Source organism: Neofelis nebulosa, chromosome 6, assembly GCF_028018385.1.
Source record: "Neofelis nebulosa isolate mNeoNeb1 chromosome 6, mNeoNeb1.pri, whole genome shotgun sequence".
Classification (NCBI taxonomy): domain Eukaryota; kingdom Metazoa; phylum Chordata; class Mammalia; order Carnivora; family Felidae; genus Neofelis; species Neofelis nebulosa.
Genome location: NC_080787.1, coordinates 122096535 through 122118664, shown reverse-complemented (window position 1 = coordinate 122118664; position 22130 = coordinate 122096535). Strand labels below are relative to the sequence as shown.

Here is a 22130-nt window from a genome sequence, read left to right as displayed (position 1 = left end):
ACAATGGAGTATTACTCGGCAATCAAAAAGAATGAAATCTTGCCATTTGCAACAACATGGATGGAACTACATTGTATTATGCTAGGCGAAATTAGTCAGAGAAAGATAAATATCATATGACTTCATTCATATGTGGAATTTAAGATACAAAACAGATGAACATAGGGGAAGGGAAGCAAAAATAATATAAAAACAGGGAGGAGGACAAAAATAAGAGACTTTTAAATATAGAGAACAAGCTGAGGGTTGCTGGAGGGGTTGTGGTGGGGGGGATGGGCTAAATGGGCAAGGGGCATTAAGGAAGACACTTGTTGAGATGAACACTGGGTGTTATATGTAGAGGATGAATCACTGGATTCTACTCCTGAAATCATTATTCCACTATATGCTAACTTATATATAAATTTAAAATTAATAGTATAAAAAAATTTTAAATAAAATAAAAGGTTTTTTTCCAACACTAACAGTAATAGTTGAGGTAGACAGAACATTTATATTTTAATGTAGTGAAGCTAAACCCATGCAATTCTAATTACCTTGAATACTTTGTTATTGCATATTTTAATACCAGTTCTAAAACTCTGTTTCTTAAATTATAATTAAATCAGAACTTTGTCTATGAATACGAATGCAAGAAAATAAGTAAAAATGCCCACTGAACCTGGATGTTCGAAGCGAAAATATCATTTAGGCCTAAATTATCAAGACCAACATTTCCTAAACCCATGTTCTGCCAAACACAAGTGTCACAAGACGGCCAATGAAAAAAAAAAAAAAAAAAAAAAAACAAAACAAAACTTGCTAGTCAAGTACATTTGGGAAACAACGCTGATATTCACTGCCCCTCCTTGTGGTGTCCTTTCCTGAATGTACATTATACATCCTGCTTTGTTGAACTCAGAAGGGATCATGTGACTTGCTTTGGCCAATAAGATATGAGCAGAAATGATGTGCGTCACTTCTGAGCTTTAAAAATTGGCCTATGGGGTGCCTGGGTGGCTCATCCGACTTTGGCTCAGGTCATGATCTCACAGCTCGTGAGTTCGAGCCCCGCATCAGGCTCTGTGCTGACAGCTCGGAGCCTGGAGCCTGCTTTGGATTCTGTGTCCCTCTCTCACTCTGTCCCTCCCCTGCTCATGCTCTGTCTCTCTCTGTCTCTGTCTGTCTCTCTCTAAAGAATAAACATTAAAAAAAAATTTTTTTAATAAAAATCAGCCTATGATTTGGCGTCTCCTGTTTCCTTCTGCCAAAAGACCAGCAAGGTCCTACACGGAGGCTGCCCAGCCAAGGTCCTCTGTAAAGACGCCGTGGAGTAGAGCCACACCTGACCCATGTTTCTGAGCAGAAAACAACGCTTTGTTGCTGTAAGCTCTTGAGCTTCACAATAAATGTTGCCAGTTTAAAAATCCTAAGAAGTGGTGGAATAAGGAATCAGATTAACTGTATTTAAACCCTCACTTCTAACATTGACTTCAAGACAGAATCGTTGCCTCACATAAAACCCTGGGGGATATTCTGAGAGAACAATTTCAAGAAATGTTCATGGAAATACTTCCTTCAAATCTCCATTCCACTTTGCACAGACTTAAAACTAGGTTGACTGTATCATTTCTTCTAGAGTTCTCAACATTTTCAAAATCTTTAACAGAATTAGGACCAATCAGGTATATCATTTATTACTCTGACATTAGTCAATTCCTAGAATCCTTCCTTAAAATAATTCAGCTTTCTGTCTGTAATTTTCTATATGTTTCAACCTTAAAGATGTATAAAGTGCTAAACAGTTTCTAATGAACATTCAGTCTACCTGTGTAGGTATCATTTTCGGTTGTTAAATAATTGCAAACTTATTTAGGGGTTTTTTTCAATATATGGAAAGAGACAACACAACAGCATGAAGTTGAAAAATGCCATCAGAAACATAAATGAAGTCATTTGCTATAAATAGTGCTCTTGGACACACTCTAGATGACACAGTTGACTAATGGCACCTAGAATATCTCAGAAGAAATTCTAATTCCATCTCAGTAGATTTCACTGAATTTTTAGTTTTAAAAAACCATGAAAAAAAAAAAGAGGTGTGTTGCTATGTTTTGTTTATTTACTGATTTTTAATTAAGAAAATTCTAAGAATTCTACATGAGCCTTAGGTCTAAGTGCACCTGATGTACAAAGAAATTCAAAACCAACTAAAACTCACGAGTAATTAAGTCATTTGGCATCGGGAGATTCAGGAATCGGTTACTGAAGAAATCTGCTTTACCTTGTATCAAGGACATTTTTGTTTTAAATATGAAATTTATTGTCAAGTTGGTACCCATATGACACCCAGTGCTCATCCCAACAGGTGCCCTCCTCAATACCCATCACCCACCCTCCCCTCCCTCCGACCCCGCATCAACCCTCAGTTTGTTCTCAGTTGTTAAGAGTCTCTTAGGTTTGGGTCCCTCCCTCTCTAACTTTTTTTTTTCCTTCCCCTCCCCCATGGTCTTCTGTTAGGTTTCTCAGGATCCACATAAGAGTGAAAACCTATGGTATCTGTCTTTCTCTGTATGACTTATTTCACTTAGCATCACACTCTCCAGTTCCATCCATGTGGCTACAAAGGGCCATATTTCATTCTTTCTCATTGCCACGTAGTACTCCATGGACATTTTAAGACAAGCTTTTGTCTGGAATGACAAAGGCTTGCTGATCCCTGCAGTCTTGCAGTCTTTCAGGGACAAGGTGACGGGAGTGGCAGGGCAGTTTTGCAGGCTCCCATGCTCAGGGCTTCCTCCTCTTCTGAGACAGGGATGGACTATTGTGAGGATGGGCCTGCCCGCCTCCCTGCTGCCAGCCCTGGGCTCCTTGGCTGCTGCTGGAGGGACTCCCCCCAACCCCCACCTTTGGAAGGCGACGCTTCCTGAGTCACCTCCTCTGGGCCCCCTTCCACATCTTCTATGCCTTCTTACAGTGGAGCCCTCACCCTCTGGGAGTGAACATTTGCTGATCATTTCTGAGATCCGTCACCCATAGGCCTGCCTCTCCCTCTACCATCTCCCCCACCTGAAGCAACTTCTCATGAAAGCTCCACTAGTTCCAGTTGCTTCTGGACATATTTGCACATCTGTTGCTTTTTACAGATGTCTCTTTCACTGAAGATGCAGTTCATGATATCTTTGCCATCATCTTTATTGTTCTGTATGGTTCCAAGAGGAGAAATGGGGAGATCCATATCTAAATTGCCACCACCTTCCTACACTTAAAGACCTTTCTCCTTTCTGCTAGGAGAAAGCCTCCCTCCATGCATATAAGGAAATCTATCTGAGGTTTTAAAAAAACAAAACAAAACAAAAACATCTCTATTTGAAGCCAAATTCACCTCTTTGGGCAAAATGCTTACTATATAGACATTTCAGAATAGCACAGGAGTCAAGAACCATTAAGACTAATGAGTTGCATTGTAACTCTATGAGTCAGCAAAGGTCAAGAAAGACTATAAGATTTGTCCAGAGCTAAACAACAAAGGTAACACAAGAAAACTCGTGCTGTTCCAAATTTATTATAGAGACTCCCTTGAGAAGGAACAGTCTAGCACTCCTGAGTTTTGAAATGGTTTATAAAGGCACATCATTGTGCAGAACCAGGAAAGTCAGTGGCAGCTACATTATACCAGCCACTTAACAAAATCCTGAGAAAATGTGCTACCTGCTAGATACATAAGAGTAAATAATGGCAGTAGGTGAGGAAAGACAACGGCAGAAGGTCCTGGCAGAGGAAGGCTGGGATTCAGCCAACCTAGCGTAGACATTCTGTACTACAACTGGTCCTGTATATTGAATCAGGGACTGGGTTTTCCCCCTTAATTGTGCCACCATCATCCATACGCTCCTTTTCCACTTCCCATTGCCATCTCTACTGATGACTGACCTGTATTCTCCTCCCTGCTTCTCCCACCCAGCCTCATCATCTTATGGTCCGATAACCACTTCTTTGCCCATGCTTTCTGCATATCAAATCCTGCACTCAAAACAAACCAGTCTAAGTGACATTTGTAGCTAACAATTTCAAAGGAGACCATTTCTTTCATTCTAAAGTTCTCTCACTGTCTAACTCTGAAAAGTTGCTACAAGGAAGTGCCAACTAACAAACTATAGCTTTGTTGGTTTAGTGCTACCTTAGTAATTTGAAAGAGTCATAGGCCAGCAAAAGTATCTAAAAAGGCCAGAAAATAATTAATGCTTAAAAACAACGGATTTATCCATGAAAAGATCACATATATTTCTTAAGGAATCTAGATCTGCATTAAGATACTTTTTGATTTGAAACTGGTTGTCTTCTGCCACCAAGTGTTAGCACACATTTCTAACCAACCAGTTTTTGCAATGGTTAAATCACAGAAGTACGAGGTCCCGCAGTGAGAAAAATATATCCAAAAGAAGGCATATAAAAAGCATGGACTTAAAAGCATGGATAAAAAGCATATAAAAAGTTGCAGACTAACCACATAAAACAAATACATTCCAAGAAAACTACACAGAGAACTTGAATTTTAGTTACTATTTCAGACACATGGCAATTTAATAAGATTTTCTAAGGCTCCATTCATTTAATGAAAGAAACTACAACTCTCAAAGCACAATGATAATCAAACTACCTTTAAAATATACAGTAACTATTTTCAATAGTCTCTAATGCAATATACCCTACTAGAATTTCATGAAACTAAGAATATGCAAAACTAACACATTGACTAAATGCCTCCTACTGTTAGAAAAACATATAATGCCAAGGGAAATCTTAAGTTTCTCAGATTCTAAATTAAGAGAACTCACTTCTGAGCTCGGGAACCAGAAAGCCATGCTGTACCTGAGGAAGTTCCAACCAGGAAATTTGAACAAGAGTTTCTGTATTTTCAAAATGCTGATCACAATCTACAGAACTTCTGGTTATCCCACTGGACTTTTGGTTAATTCTACTAAGTGGTATTACCTACAAATAGGTGCCTATCAAAGGATGGCACCCCACAGCCTAGGACTTCTGCAGCCAACACTAAACACCACTGGGAAATCCTCATAGCAGATCCTATGACCGTTCCAGTGGTGGTAAACATGCATCCCCTGCACCAGAGACCTGTTCATATCTTTTACACCAGTGACACATGTTATCTTCTCTTCATGAACAGACCAATTATGGCTTCAGCTTTAAATCTTATATATATATATATATATATATATATATATATATATAAGATTTATATATTTATATATATACATTTATATATATATATATATATATATATATATATATATATATATATACACACACACACACACACACACACACACACACACTGGCATGGATTAACAGCTTTTTAAATCGTAAAAATGATTCAGTATATGGTGAAAAAAAATACCAGTTGAAGTCCTATTACAGAATAATTGGTTATACTTCCCGTAGATAATAATGAATGGATAATCTTAACTACCTCAGAATCTGCCTATAATGATGCAGAGCACCCCTCCATCCAGAACACCCTTTTTACCAATAATTACCATGTCTACAGTAATAACAGCAGTATCTTAGGAGTATATCAGTATCTACTCACTACACAAAGTGATTTCCAGATGACCTTCTAGCAGGTCACACTGAAATATAAAGAGTACACCAACCTTCCAAACAGCATCTTGGTGGGAGATACTATTAGCTCTTTTCTAGATACTTTCGCTACGTACCACCTATCCATACCAGAAACAACACTCCTCAGGATGATGGAAAACCTTCAAGTTTTCTGCATCTGGTGGCTTCGCCTTACCCTTCATTGTCATGAGACATCTAACTTGCCCATCACCATTTCTATGATCAGCCCACTAAGGCTCCACTCTTCCTCAGAACCTCAGCAAACTCCCAACCAACCACAAGAGAAATCCTGTGTGTGTCAAGAGAAATTTACTATATTCCAGGTGACGTTAAGATCAGAGGTATTCAGTGACCTACCAGAAGAATTATGGGCTAAAAGAGCAATTGCAGGAACCCACATTTTACCGTCAAAATACAAGGAAGTTTTGTGCTATTAACACAGTCCTTATAAGTATCTATTTTAATAGCTTCTTAAATCATTGATATACCATAACTGACTTAAAAATTCCCTCACTGTAATGGAAGCTTTTTCTAATTTTTCTCTATTACAGATAGTGGTTCAGTAAACATCTTTACACATAAAGAATTTCTTCTTTTAAATTGTTTCTTAGTTATAAAATAAGTAACTCCTACGGATATAATGTACAACATGGTGATAATAGTTAAAAATAACTATATTGTTAAAAAATACTACATTATATATTTGGAAATTACTAAGAGAGTAGTAAAAGTTCTCACAACAACCAAAAATGGTAACTATATGAAGTGATGGATGTGTTAACTAACCTTATTACGGTAATCATTTTGTAATATATTCATATACTAAATCATTAGGTTGTACACTTGAAACTTACACAATGCTATGTATCTATTTTATCTAAATAAAAACTATTTGTTTAGGATAATTTCAGAAGCATGAACCTCTTAAAGAATATAAATATTTTAACTTTTTATAGGAATTGCTCAATGTATAGCTCAAAGGGCCATACCAAGCCACCATTCAAATCCCTGATGGTCCTTCTACCTCAAGCGTACACTAACAAATGTTCCTCTAATACAAAATGGTTGGAAGTATAAATTAGGACCACTGTGTGTGGTGTTTTTAAAAAGTTAAAATGTACAATGCCCTTTGACCTTGACATTCCACTTCAAAAAACTGGTTCTTTGAAATAATGGCATATTTACCCAAAGAAAAATGAACAAGGATGCTCACTGCAGCATTGTTTGTGCTAAAAAAAAAAACAAAACAAAACAAAACAAAAAACCAAACATTAATGTAATTATTCATCAAGGGGAGAATAAATTATGATAAATCAAAATAATGTATATTTATTTCTGTTTTAAAGAAACTATATGCAGGTTATTTGCACCTATCTATCTACACGTTTGCAGTGTATAGAGAAAAAGTCAAGAGGATATACCACTAGCAGTGGTAACCTACAGAGAAATTGGGGAAAAGGTGGTGATGGGATAGTGATGAAAGAAAAATTATATAATTCACTCCATAGGTTTGCATGTGTTTGGACTGTTTACAGTGACCAAATATTCATCTAATACTTTTACAATTAAAATAACTTTTAAAATAAAAGAAAGTACTTGCAATAAGACAAATTTCGTAACACTTGAGTGATTGAAACCTATTATTTCCTACCTCTCTCTCTCTTCCTCCTTTTATTCTTTATCAATCTAAATAACACTGAACACTAGCAATACTTTCCATTACTGATTTTATCAATGTCCATTGCCTTGTAAATGAGTGAACCAGAATAAAAACCAGGTAGAGAATTGGGGCTGAGAAAGGAGAATAGATGTTTGGAAATGTAAAAAAATTAAGAAAGAGACTGAAGAACCACATATTTTCAAATAATCTGTATTCCAAACCACAAAGCATAATAAAAGTGTACTTTTGTGCACGCTATCTTTTCATACTGGCTTTAACTTTTACAGTGGAACAAACGATTTGCTGCATAAAGAAAATGCTGGGTATTTATTTAAACCTGCAGGTCTCAGACTAAACCACTCTGCAGACCATCTGATTAGAATCACCTGTGGTACTGCCTGACCATCAAAAGCAAGGTCTTTAGGTACAACTTCAGATCTGAAGCTAGAGGGTGGATATCTTCAAGCTTCAATGTTGACATATGAATCCCACAGTTTAAAATATACATTCTTAAGCATTCAGGAACACTGGGCATCATAGTACTACACAGAAACAGAGTCATTCCATATTGAAAAGAAAAAGATCTCACTTGGCTGTCTGAAAGACAGTAAAGTCATAATTTATTTTCTAGGGGCATCTGGGTGTCTCAGTCAGGTTGGGCATCCGACTTCGGCTCAGGTCACGATCTCATGATTTATGAGTTCAAGCCCTGCGTCGGGCTCTGTGCTGACAGCTCAGAGCCTGGATCCTGCTTTGGATTCTCTGTCTCCTCTCTCTCCTTCTCTCTCTGCCCCTCCTACTTGTGCTCTGTCTCTCTCTGTCTCTCAAAAATAAATAACTGTAAGAAAAAAATTTTTTTAATAATAATAATTTATTTTCTAAAGATTACGCTTTCTAATCTAGACAAAATACAATCCCATTTAGATTTTATATACCATTCAGGCAGGGACTGTTTCTATTTTGATCATAACTCTGAGCCTAGCACCAATGTCTGGCACGTACTAGGCACTCAGTAAATATCGGCTGACTTAATAGGATTTGGACCAGGGAGCTCCTCACGTAAATACAGAAATTAATTTGGATGAACTGGATGTGGCCAGTGGGGGCAGAGAATATGAGCCTGGGAAAGAGGTAAGATGGATTCCATGCAGGGCTCTGCAAATGGAGGAACAGGATCTCATTCAGCCACTTAACATTTGTTAGTCTCATATCCCTTTTCTATAAAATAAGGGAGCAGATTTGGGGAAATTAACTGCCAAGGAATCATTTAAATTTAGCCTGAAACGTTGAAATTGAGATTCTAGAGTAGCTGAAACACTCCTTTGATAAATGTCCTTGTGTGCTCTCATGTAAAAGCTAAAACTGTAAAGACAAAGAAACATTTTGAAATGATGGATATTACCTTCACCACTGATTTGTCATTCTGTGATTAAGTGTGAAATCACTGGCAAGAGGACAATCCATTTGAAAGCAAAACAAGAAAGATAATGAGTAAAAACAGTAAACCATCAGTCTGCAAGTTTTGACAGTTGTTAGTCCAAATTTCAACATCTGTTACTTAAAATATTTAGGAATGTTACCTGATAGAGTTATTATTGAATGTGGGGCATAGTCACCCAAAAAAAAAAATCTTTTTGAGAAAGTATTCACAATAGCTTGTAAAAAACTCACAACCACAGGATGGTCAATCACCCAAACAGAGGTTCTAAAAGACTGAAAAGACCTTCTGAGCAAAAAGACGTTAAATACAATATGTGCCAAATTTAGAAAAGAGATCTACTTACTAATAAACATGACCTTCATTTATAAAGCTGCAAATCAGTCTTAACTGCAGCAAAGGGTCATGGAGAGTAGGAACGAATATTAATCTGCATGGCCATCTCCAGAACTCTGGTATGTTAGAGCAGGTCAAGATGTCTAAATGTGCATAAGACGCTCCCTAGGCTGTAATGGGAAAAACAATGAAGGGTGCCCTTAGGATTCCAGGAGAAAAGCTCATGAATCCTGAAGAAAACCAAAAGTTACTCCAACCTGTGAGAAGGCAGAAAGTCACCCTAAGATGTGGGAGGTCAAGAGACCGGTCCCTCAGCTCGTGTCAGGAAAAAGTACTTTTAAGTGATGGAAGGATGGGAGCTCCTCAGTTACCCTCTTGCCCAGTCCGTGGAACACCTGTTCCAAGCCCTAATGGCAACAACTGCTGAACACACAAGGTCGTCTACTGGAGCCCTTGAAAGAGATGCGTAAAGGGGCGTAAAAAAGCTTGTCCCACCTTGAAGAACCCAGTTCCAGTGAGCAGCACCAGGGTATGCAGGCCAGAGGAAGAAGCTTTGAGGGCAGCAGGCTGTGAACAACCATAAGCAAAGAAAGCAGTAAAATGGGGCCCCAGCCCTGCCTCAACACCCTTCAACGGAGCAGATATGGCAACAGATGAAGCAGCAGGAAACGTGGGTCAGAGTATACAGCTAACAGCCACAGAGGCAAAGGAGGGCACAGGGGTAATGGCCTGCATGGAGTCTCGTGAGCCAGCTCAGCATCCCTGGGAACTGGAAACAATCTCACTTGGAATCCCGGGACCAAGAGTAGCAGGGGGTCAAAAACGACCGCAAATGTCACTCATGCCCCAACCATGCTTATTAAGGCTGGTGTAGCAGGCAAAACAAGGCTTAGGATAAAACTGTCCACTCACCTTCTTCCGGAGCCATGGTGCTTTGGACAATTTCATAAAAGTCAAATGAGGCTTAAAACCCCTGTTTTCTCCTGCCAAGATGCCCTTTTCTTGAAACGTCCTTTTTGCAGTCTCTAAAGAAAATAAAAACCAAAAACTGCTACTGCAACACATAGCTACCTTTCATTATAAAAATGGCAGTTCAAAAAATAACAAATTACTCTATATGAAGATTAAATACCTGTATGACATATTATTTTTTAAGAGAGGAAAAACCACAATGTGTATAACAAGTATATTATTAAATTTGCAGAGATTTCAAATTTTAAGTTAAGCACGCAAAAGCAACAATTTGAAAAGGAAACATTTAATAAAACAAAAAAAATTTGTCTGATATGTTGATTTTCACTGAATATCCCAGTGGTATCCATACTCATAAAGAAGGACCAGCTTATCTGTAACCCATAATATCTAAAGACCAAGATGGAATAAAAGAAATCAGATTCACCCTCCCATCTGAAACAATAAAAGGACAAGGTACATAAAATAATGGTTTGCAAGACACTGTATGTATTGGGCAAAAACAGGTCAGTGATCTCTTAGAGATGAAAAACAAGGTAAGCCTCTTAGGGTTAGAGTTAGGGGTTAAGGGTTAGGGTTTGGGGTTAGGGTTAGACATAGTGTTAGGGGTTAGTGTTAGGGTTAGGGGTTAAGGGTTAGGACTTGGGGTTAGGGGTCGCTCCTCATCAGGGAAATACAAATCAAAACCACACTCAGAGATCACCTCACGCCAGTCAGAGTGGCCAAAATGAACAAATCAGGAGACTATAGATGCTGGAGAGGATGTGGAGAGACGGGAACCCTCTTGCACTGTTGGTGGGAATGCAAATTGGTGCAGCCGCTCTGGAAAGCAGTGTGGAGGTTCCTCAGAAAATTAAAAATAGACCTACCCTATGACCCAGCAATAGCACTGCTAGGAATTTACCCAAGGGATACAGGAGTACTGATGCATAGGGGCACTTGTACCCCAATGTTTATAGCAGCACTCTCAACAATAGCCAAATTATGGAAAGAGCCTAAATGTCCATCAACTGATGAATGGCTAAAGAAATTGTGGTTTATATACACAATGGAGTACTACGTGGCAATGAGAAAGAATGAAATATGGCCCTTTTTAGCAACATAGATGGAACCGGAGAGTGTTATGCTAAGTGAAACAAGTCATACAGAGAAAGACAGATACCATATGGTTTCACTCTTATGTGGATCCTGAGAAACTAACAGAAACCCATGGGGGAGGGGAAGGAAAAAAAAAAAAAGAGGTTAGAGTGGAAGAGAGCCAAAGCATAAGAGACTGTTAAAAACTGAGAACAAACTGAGGGTTGATGGGGGGTGGGAGGCAGGGGAGGGTGGGTTATGGGTATTGAGGAGGGCACCTTTTGGGATGAGCACTGGGTGTTGTATGGAAACCAATTTGAAAATCAACTTCATATAATGAAAAAAAAAAAAGAAATAGTGTTAGGGGTTAGTGTTAGGTTATGGGTTAGTGTTAGGGTTAGGGTTAGAAGTAGCATTAGGATTCGTATCAAGCTTTGCTAAGTGGTAAAAAATGGGTTTAGAGAGGTGGGCAGGAGCATTACAGACATGGTAAAATCTTCAGATTGTATTCTCAGTGTGGCGGGAAGTCCTGGATTTTAAGCAAGGGAAATGTACGTGTGAGAATAACTTTCTTTATTCATCTCTATTTTAACTACAAGGTACATTTCTTTCTCTGGAAGAAATTTAATCTCAGACAATCCAATGGTCCCCTCTTTTCGTAGGACTGTAGTTTAGCTGAATAGAAGGTAGCTAATGGGGTGTCATACGTTTTAGAAGGGGATGTAGCATCTGGCTCTTGGGTCATCATCCGCAACTCCTGAGACACGCACCATGCTTGGTTTTTGTAGTGGACCCTCCCTCATCCCTATATAATGACTGCAACTTCCCTCCCACCTCTGGTGTGCAAGATTTCATTCTGTTGGTCACCATACCCTGGCAAGCAGGAGTTCACTAAATCTGTCTGAGCCCCTTTCCCACTTTCTTGCTATTCTTGAGCACGCAAAAATAGCATAATTACCCAGGACCAAGGGGGAAAAGGCCGAAACCCTGTAAGACCACCCATTCACACAATACCACCCTCACTTCACCTCTACCACCCCTCTAGAAGCACAGGGGCTTCTTCCTTGCCACACCTATAGGCACACTTCAGGAGCAAACCACAGGGTCACCCCTGCTCTCAGACTCATGCGAGTTTCTGCTCTTCCAGTCAGGATGATGGAGGGGCAAGAAATCACACTCTACCTTGGGCTCTAACTCTCTTCTTTGCCTGACCCTGGGAGTCTTTTCTAGCATCAAAGCAGGAAAAACTTACCATTATGTTTAGGTGTTGAACTCCCAAAGCCTTTCCTCGATTTTTCTTGCTATATTCTATTCTGTGAACATGGGTGCCACTGTCGGGGTGGGGGGAGGTGGGGAGAATAGGCACAGAACACGGCATATAAGAAATACAAGGAGAGGGATGCCTGTGTGGCTCATTCAGTTAAGCCTCTGACTTTGGCTCGGGTCATGATCTCACGGTTCATGAGTTTGAGCCCCACATCAGGCTCTGCACTAACAGTGTGGTGCCTGCTTGGGATTCTCTCTCTCTCTCCCTCTCTCTCTGCCCCTATTCCCACCTTGCTCTCTCTCAAAAATAAATAAATAAACTTAAAAAGAAACCGACTTAGAGTTAAAATATTAAGCGAACTCATACACAAATGCCATTTTTATGGGTCAAAAATAGTCAAATATTGGCAGTGTCTGATAGCTTAACATATACCATGGTGGACTAACTTATTAAGTTCCTAGGATCGGACTGAAGGGATTAGGACATATTTTCTAAGTCTTCAAGTATTTGAAGAATTAGCACGGAGAAGAGTTCCTGGTAGCAACTCGGCAACATGTTCGTATCAACCCAGAAAACAGACATGGCATGAAGGTGCGAAAGCAAAAATTCATTTGTGCATTTATTTACTGAGCACTTCCCAAGTATGTCAGGCACACTATCTGCTTAAGACAGCAAACATGTCCCTACTTTCAGAGAGCTTATAGTCTCAGGGGACAGACTTAGGTCCAGTAAAGAGAAGGACTTAACAATGTTCAGAATTACCAAAAACTACAAAAGATACAAAGAAAGGAGTTTTGTGAAGAGAAATTAAAAGAGTAGGCATCTGTACTGTTCATTACTATCTATATTAGTTTACACTTATGTATTTTACTTGATGTAACAATCTTATTATCAACTGATTCTAAAGATATAACATTTTCCTATTTACTGGTTTCAGTTACATTAAATTTTGACCCAACAGTTTTCATTATTCACTGGGCATAATTTTTTTTTTTTTTTTTTCAGAGAGAGAGAGACAGAGACAGAGAAAGCATGAGCTGAGCTGGGGAGGGCAGAGAGAGAGGGAGACAGAATCCCAAGCAGGCTCCTCACTGTCAGTGCAGAGTCTGATGAGGGGCTCAAAGCATGAACCATAAGATCATGATCTGAGCCGAAATCAAGAGTCAGACACTCAACCAACTGAGCCACCCAGGTGCCCTAGGCCTTAAATTTTTGATGATAGGTATCTATTTACAATACTGTTTTAAATAATATGTCACAAAGCACATATAATTTGTTATTGTGTTTTGTTCAGTACAGTATATTCTCTAGGTAGACAGAAATAAAAAAAAAAAAAAGAAATTGTTGTCTTCTTTTTGAAAAGTATTTCTTAGTGTTGGTGTTTTGCTCCTAATAGCAGTATAATCTATTGCTTAGCTAGACTACAGGGTAATGGTTATAGATATATCATTCTTGAGGGACACCTGGGTGGCTCAGTCGGTTAAGCATCTGACTCTTGATCTCTCGGTTAGTGAATCTGAGCCCAACGTTAGGCTTTGCTGACAGCACAAAGCCTGCTTAGGATTCTCTCTCTTCCTATCTCTCTGCCCCTCCCCTGCTCGTACACGCTCTCAAAATAAACAAACATTTTTTTGAAAGGTCATTCTTGAGAAGACTTTTTGCCGGTGTGAAAACCACGTGTCATTTTTCATCTACGCTAACTCACATTCTGAAGAGAAGCTTATGAATAATTTAAGAGATTGTTCAATTCCTCCTAGTCCACAGCCATTCCTCCAAGCAGTAAATAGAAAATCACACAGCAAATATATCAGACACCCTTCAAAAGCCATCTAAGAACACTTCCTAAATAATACATGCCTCATAGCTAAAGGTGCAAAATGTCCGAAGAACAATTTCTTAAAATGTATTTAAACACTAGGAGACTTCACTATATAAGAGAACACTGAAATGAATATTTCATTAAAGAAACAATATTTTGTAATCCTAACAAATACAGTTTTATCTATTTGGGGGAGGGGGTTGTTTTATTCAACAAACATTTATTGAGTATGCTAAGCACTAGGAAGTTTTATCTGTTTTTTAATTTTTTATATATATTTATTTTTATATAGGACATTTTATTCAAATGAACCCATAAGTATGTAGCAACAATAAATTTATAGCTAAAATGTAAAGAAATTGCTAAAGTTGTCTCAAAGTAACTGTTGCAACAGACCAATTTTAATAAAATCATGTCTTTTTAACTAAATACACCTTCTTGTAATTTTTTTTCCTTTTTTCCTCTTTTGCTGTTTTTACCCTTTTGCTAACATTGTAAGGGATATTTATATGATAGCATGATCTATAATTTGAGAATAATCACAAAGAGGTTTATTTTTTTATTGAGGTATACAAAAAGTTTACTAATAAGAGTAGTCTAGGGGCGGCTGGTGGCTCAGTTAAGCGTCCAAGTCTTGATTTTCGTTCAGGTCATGATCTCACATTCCGTGAGACTGAGCTCCGTGTTGGGCTCCATGCTGACAGCACAGAGCCTCCTTGGGATTCTCTCTCTCTCCCTCTCTCTCTGCCCCTCCCATGCATTCACGCAGCACACGTGCACTCTCTCTCTCAAAATAAAAAGAATAATTTAGAATACTAAATGTAAATTACATAGTCCTAATAAATTCTTAAGTTTTAATATTCTATTTCAGATGCAACAGAAATAAGTAGCTGGATTTTAGCTTTAAGAAGACTGATTTGTAATTAGATAATACACCATACAATAGGGGGTGATAAAGTCTCTCCATGCTAATTGGAAGATACTTTCTTACACTATTTTAAGTTACAGTAAATCTATGTCACATACAGTATGAAAAATCTCAATTTTAGAATCGCTGTTTAGCCATCTAACCTTGAATGAAATAAAAGCCATACAACTGTTTTTGTTGTTCCTATGTTATTACTATTTGAAGGATTCTTGTTTCCATATATATGCTACTTAAACTGTTTCATTTTAGATTTAGTAAGTCATTTGAACTGTATATACACTTCAACATGAAGGCTGCCATAATATGAACTTCAATTAAAAAATTTTATACTCATCATTTTAAGCAGGTATTTCCAATTCATTATTATGTAAAACTGTCCAACAGAATTTTAAAACATTTCATTCTTGAAAGCAAGTCTTTAAAATTACACCTTGATGCCACAGGAATCATATTCATTCCACTGCAGTTGAGGAAAGAGACCCAGACTGAGCGCTCTAACACTGGCTCAGTTCTCTTATTATTCAATTCGTGTCCTTGGACAGATTCCTTAAACTTGACAGTAAAAGTGATGAGGCCATTACAAATGATCTCTCAGCTCCCTCTTCTATCCCCACAACCAGCCAGTCCAGGTGAACGGTCAGAGAATGCTGGTACACTATCCATCAGGGATTCTAGGCACCAGGACTGGATTTTACGCTCATGCAGAGATTTAGACACAAATATAAATAAGAAAAGAGAGACTATGTTCGTTCAGTTACACTTTTATGCTTACATCATACATTTTTCATTGACTTATACATCTCTTTAAAAGACAGTTATTGAGGAAGACGGCGGCATAGGAGGACGCTGGGCTCACCGCGCGTCCTGCTGATCACTTAGATTCCACCTACACCCGCCAGAGGATTAGCAGAACGGAGTCTCCGGAGCCAAGCGGAGACGAGAGGCCCACGGAAGAGGGTAGGAAGGGCGGCGAGGCGGTGCGCGCTCCACGGACTGGCGGGAGGGAGCCCGGGCGGAGGGGCGGCCCGCCGGCCGAGCAGAGCCCCGAGTCTGGCTGGCAAAAGCGGAGGGGCCGGACGGAGTGTGTTCCGACAGCAAGCGCGACTTAGCGTCTGGGAGGTCCTAAGTTAACAGCTCTGCTCGGAAAGCGGGAAGGCTGGAGGACAAAGGGATGCAGAGCTGCTGAGCCCCCGGACGACAGAGCGCAGCTTGGCGGGGAACAAAGGCGCTCGCCAGCGCCATCTCCCCCGCCCATCCCCCAGCCAAAATCCCAAAGGGAACCAGTTCCTGCCAGGGAACTTGCTCGCTCTGCGCAAACACCCAACGCTGTGCTTCTGTGGATCCATCCCTCCGGGGGGTCTGACTCCCTCCCGGTGCCACAGGACCCCTCCTGAAGTGGATCACCTAAGGAGAAGCGAGCTAAGCCTGTCCCTCCTGCCCCCTGCGCACCTTGCCTACCCACCCCAGCTAATACGCCAGATCCCCAGCACCACAAGCCTGGCAGTGTGCAAGTAGCCCAGACGGGCCACGCCACCCCACAGTGAATCCCGCCCCTAGGAGAGGGGAAGAGAAGGCACACACCAGTCTGACTGTGGCCCCAGCGGTGGGCTGGGGGCAGACATCAGGGCGGACTGCGGCCCCGCCCACCAACTCCAGTTATACACCACAGCACAGGGGAAGTGCCCTGCAGGTCCTCACCACTCCAGGGACTATCCAAAATGACCAAACGGAAGAATTCCCCTCAGAAGAATCTCCAGGAAATAACAACAGCTAATGAACTGATCAAAAAGGATTTAAATCATATCACAGAAAGTGAATTTAGAATAATAGTCATAAAATTAATCGCTGGGCTTGAAAACAGTATACAGGACAGCAGAGAATCTCTTGCCACAGAGATCAAGGGACTAAGGAACAGTCACAAGGAGCTGAAAAGCGCTTTAAACGAAATGCAAAACAAAATGGAAACGACGACAGCTCGGATTGAAGAGGCAGAGGAGAGAATAGGTGAACTAGAAGATAAAGTTATGGAGAAAGAGGAAGCTGAAAGAAAGAGAGATAAAAAAATCCAGGAGTATGAGGGGAAAATTAGAGAACTAAGTGATACACTAAAAAGAAATAATATACGCATAATTGGTATCCCAGAGGAGGAAGAGAGAGGGAAAGGTGCTGAAGGGGTACGTGAAGAAATTATAGCTGAGAACTTCCCTGAACTGGGGAAGGAAAAAGGCATTGAAATCCAAGAGGCACAGAGAACTCCCTTCAGACGTAACTTGAATCGATCTTCTGCACGACATATCATAGTGAAACTGGCAAAATACAAGGATAAAGAGAAAATTCTGAAAGCAGCAAGGGATAAACGTGCCCTCACATATAAAGGGAGACCTATAAGACTCGTGACAGATCTCTCTTTTGAAACTTGGCAGGCCAGAAAGGATTGGCACGATATCTTCAGTGTGCTAAACAGAAAAAATATGCAGCCGAGAATCCTTTATCCAGCAAGTCTGTCCTTTAGAATAGAAGGAGAGGTAAAGGTCTTCCCAAACAAACAAAAACTGAAGGAATTTGTCACCACGAAACCAGCCCTACAAGAGATCCTAAGGGGGATCCTGTGAGACAAAGTACCAGAAACATCACTACAAGCATAAAACATACAGACATCACAGTGACTCTAAACCCGTATCTTTCTATAATAACACTGAATGTAAATGGATTAAATGTGCCAACCAAAAGACATAGGGTATCAGAATGGATAAAAAAAACAAGACCCATCTATTGGCTGTCTACAAGAGACTCATTTTAGACCTGAGGACACCTTTAGATTGAGAGTGAGGGGATGGAGAACTATTTATCATGCTACTGGAAGCCAAAAGAAAGCTGGAGTAGCCATACTTATATCAGACAAACTTGACTTTAAATTAAAGGCTGTAACAAGAGATGAAGAAGGGCATTATATAATAATTACAGGGTCTATCCATCAGGAAGAGCTAACAATTATAAGTGTCTATGCGCCGAATACCGAAGCCCGCAAATATATAAAACAATTACTCATAAACATAAGCAACCTTATTGATAAGAATGTGGTAACTGCAGGGGACTTTAACACTCCACTTACAGAAATGGACAGATCATCTAGACACACGGTCAATAAAGAAACAAGGGCCCTGAATGACACATTGGATCAGATGGACTTGACAGATATATTTAGAACTCTGCATCCCAAAGCAACAGAATATACTTTCTTCTCGAGTGCACATGGAACATTCTCCAAGATAGATCATATACTGGGTCACAAAACAGCCCTTCATAAGTTTACAAGAATTGAAATTATACCATGCATACTTTCAGACCACAATGCTATGAAGCTTGAAATCAACCACAGGAAAAAGTCTGGAAAACCTCCAAAAGCGTGGAGGTTAAAGAACACCCTACTAACGAATGAGTGGGTCAACCAGGCAATTAGAGAAGAAATTAAAAAATATATGGAAACAAACGAAAATGAAAATACAACAATCCAAACGCTTTGGGATGCAGCAAAGGCAGTCCTGAGAGGAAAATACATTGCAATCCAGGCCTATCTCAAGAAACAAGAAAAATCCCAAATACAAAATCTAACAGCACACCTAAAGGAAACAGAAGCAGAACAGCAAAGGCAGCCTAAACCCAGCAGAAGAAGAGAAATAATAAAGATCAGAGCAGAAATAAGCAATATAGAATCTAAAAAAACTGTAGAGCAGATCAACGAAACCAAGAGTTGGTTTTTTGAAAAAATAAACAAAATTGACAAACCTCTAGCCAGGCTTCTCAAAAAGAAACGGGAGATGACCCAAATAGATAAAATCATGAATGAAAATGGAATTATTACAACCAATCCCTCAGAGATACAAACAATTATCAGCGAATACTATGAAAACTTATATGCCAACAAATTGGACAACCTAGAAGAAATGAACAAATTCCTAAACACCCACACTCTTCCAAAACTCAATCAGGAGGAAATAGAAAGCTTGAACAGACCCATAACCAGCGAAGAAATTGAATCGGTTATCAAAAATCTCCCAACAAATAAGAGTCCAGGACCAGATGGCTTCCCAGGGGAGTTCTACCAGACGTTTAAAGCAGAGATAATACCTATCCTTCTCAAGCTATTCCAAGAAATAGAAAGGGAAGGAAAACTTCCAGACTCATTCTATGAAGCCAGTATTACTTTGATTCCTAAACCAGACAGAGACCCAGTAAAAAAAGAGAACTACAGGCCAATATCCCTAATGAATATGGATGCAAAAGTTCTCAATAAGATACTAGCAACTCGAATTCAACAGCATATAAAAAGAATTATTCACCATGATCAAGTGGGATTCATTCCTGGGATGCAGGGCTGGTTCAACATTCGCAAATCAATCAACGTGATACATCACATTAATAAAAAAAAAAGAGAAGAACCATATGATCCTGTCAATCGATACAGAAAAGGCCTTTGACAAAATCCAGCACCCTTTCTTAATAAAAACCCTTGAGAAAGTCGGGATAGAAGGAACATACTTAAAGATCATAAAAGCCATTTATGAAAAGCCCACAGCTAACATCATCCTCAATGGGGAAAAACTGAGAGCTTTTTCCCTGAGATCAGGAACACGACAGGGATGCCCACTCTCACCACTGTTGTTTAACATAGTGTTGGAAGTTCTAGCATCAGCAATCAGACAACAAAAGGAAATCAAAGGCATCAAAATTGGCAAAGATGAAGTCAAGCTTTCGCTTTTTGCAGATGACATGATATTATACATGGAAAATCCGATACACTCCACCAAAAGTCTGCTAGAACTGATACATGAATTCAGCAAAGTTGCAGGATACAAAATCAATGTACAGAAATCAGTTGCATTCTTATACACTAACAATGAAGCAACAGAAAGACAAATAAAGAAACTGATCCCATTCACAACTGCACCAAGAAGCATAAAATACCTAGGAATAAATCTAACCAAAGATGTAAAAGATCTGTATGCTGAAAACTATAGAAAGCTTATGAAGGTAATTGAAGAAGATATAAAGAAATGGAAAGACATTCCCTGCTCATGGATTGGAAGAATAAATATTGTTAAAATGTCAATACTACCCAAAGCTATCTACACATTCAATGCAATCCCAATCAAAATTGCACCAGCATTCTTCTCAAAACTAGAACAAGCAATCCTAAAATTCATATGGAACCACAAAAGGCCCCGAATAGCCAAAGTAATTTTGAAGAAGAAGACCAAAGCAGGAGGCATCACAATCCCAGACTTTAGCCTCTACTACAAAGCTGTAATCATCAAGACAGCATGGTATTGGCACAAAAACAGACACATAGACCAATGGAATAGAATAGAAACCCCAGAACTAGACCCACAAACGTATGGCCAACTCATTTTTGACAAAGCAGGAAAGAACATCCAATGGAAAAAAGACAGTCTCTTTAACAAATGGTGCTGGGAGAACTGGACAGCAACATGCAGAAGGTTGAAACTAGACCACTTTCTCACACCATTCACAAAAATAAACTCAAAATGGAGAAAGGACCTGAATGTGAGACAGGAAACCATCAAAACCCTAGAGGAGAAAGCAGGAAAAGGCCTCTCTGACCTCAGCCGTAGCAATCTCTTACTCGACACATCCCCAAAGGCAAGGGAATTAAAAGCAAAAATGAATTACTGGGACCTTATGAAGATAAAAAGCTTCTGCACAGCAAAGGAAACAACCAACAAAACTAAAAGGCAACCAACGGAATGGGAAAAGATATTTGCAAATGACATATCGGACAAAGGGCTAGTATCCAAAATCTATAAAGAGCTCACCAAACTCCACACCCGAAAAACAAATAACCCAGTGAAGAAATGGGCAGAAAACATGAATAGACACTTTTCTAAAGAAGACATCCAGATGGCCAACAGGCACATGAAAAGATGTTCAACGTCGCTCCTTATCAGGGAAATACAAATCAAAACCACACTCAGAGATCACCTCACGCCAGTCAGAGTGGCCAAAATGAACAAATCAGGAGACTATAGATGCTGGAGAGGATGTGGAGAAACGGGAACCCTCTTGCACTGGTGGTGGGAATGCAAATTGGTGCAGCCGCTCTGGAAAGCAGTGTGGAGGTTCCTCAGAAAATTAAAAATAGACCTACCCTATGACCCAGCAATAGCACTGCTAGGAATTTACCTAAGGGATACAGGAGTACTGATGCATAGGGGCACTTGTACCCCAATGTTTATAGCAGCACTCTCAACAATAGCCAAATTATGGAAAGAGCCTAAATGTCCATCAACTGATGAATGGATAACGAAATTGTGGTTTATATACAGAATGGAATACTACATGGCAATGAGAAAGAATGAAATATGGCCTTTTGTAGCAACGTGGATGGAACTGGAGAGTGTGATGTTAAATGAAATAAGCCATACAGAGAAAGACAGATACCATATGGTTTCACTCTTATGTGGATCCTGAGAAACTTAACAGAAACCCATGGGGGGAGGGGAAGGAAAAAAAAAAAAAAGAGGTTAGAGTGGGAGAGAGCCAAAGCATAAGAGACTGTTAAAAACTGAGAACAAACTGAGGGTTGATGGGGGGTGGGAGGGAGGGGAGGGTGGGGGATGGGTATTGAGGAGGGCACCTTTTGGGATGAGCACTGGGTGTTGTATGGAAACCAATTTGACAATAAATTTCATATATTGGAAAAAAAATTAAAAAAATAAAAGACAGTTATTGAATATCTATTAAATAGCAGGCTCTGGGGACCCAAAGATGAAAGATTCCCTCCAAAAGCTTTCACTCTAGTTGAGAAACATCGATTTTAAACAATCAAATGCAATGAACTACTGTAGTTTCTACAGTAGATAAGCATTTATATACAGAATATAGGGAAGGTTAGAGAAGAAAGTGGTCAGTTCTATTTTGAAGAAATCAGAAAAGCCTTCATTTTGGAAATGACATTTGAAATGAGTCCTATAAAAGATCAATTATACAGTC

The 22130-nt window shown here is 39.5% G+C and overlaps 1 protein-coding gene across 6 annotated transcripts in view; it reads right to left on the bottom strand.

The window, feature by feature from the left end:
- The window catches only part of AKAP7 (A-kinase anchoring protein 7), a 157643-nt gene that overhangs the window by 83058 nt on the left and 52455 nt on the right, over positions 1-22130 (bottom strand). For all 6 annotated transcript variants that reach the window (XM_058735277.1, XM_058735276.1, XM_058735280.1 and 3 more), the window contains exon 6: positions 9969-10081. In XM_058735277.1, coding sequence (XP_058591260.1) covers positions 9969-10081 — 113 coding nt within the window. The remainder of the gene's footprint in view (positions 1-9968; positions 10082-22130) is intronic.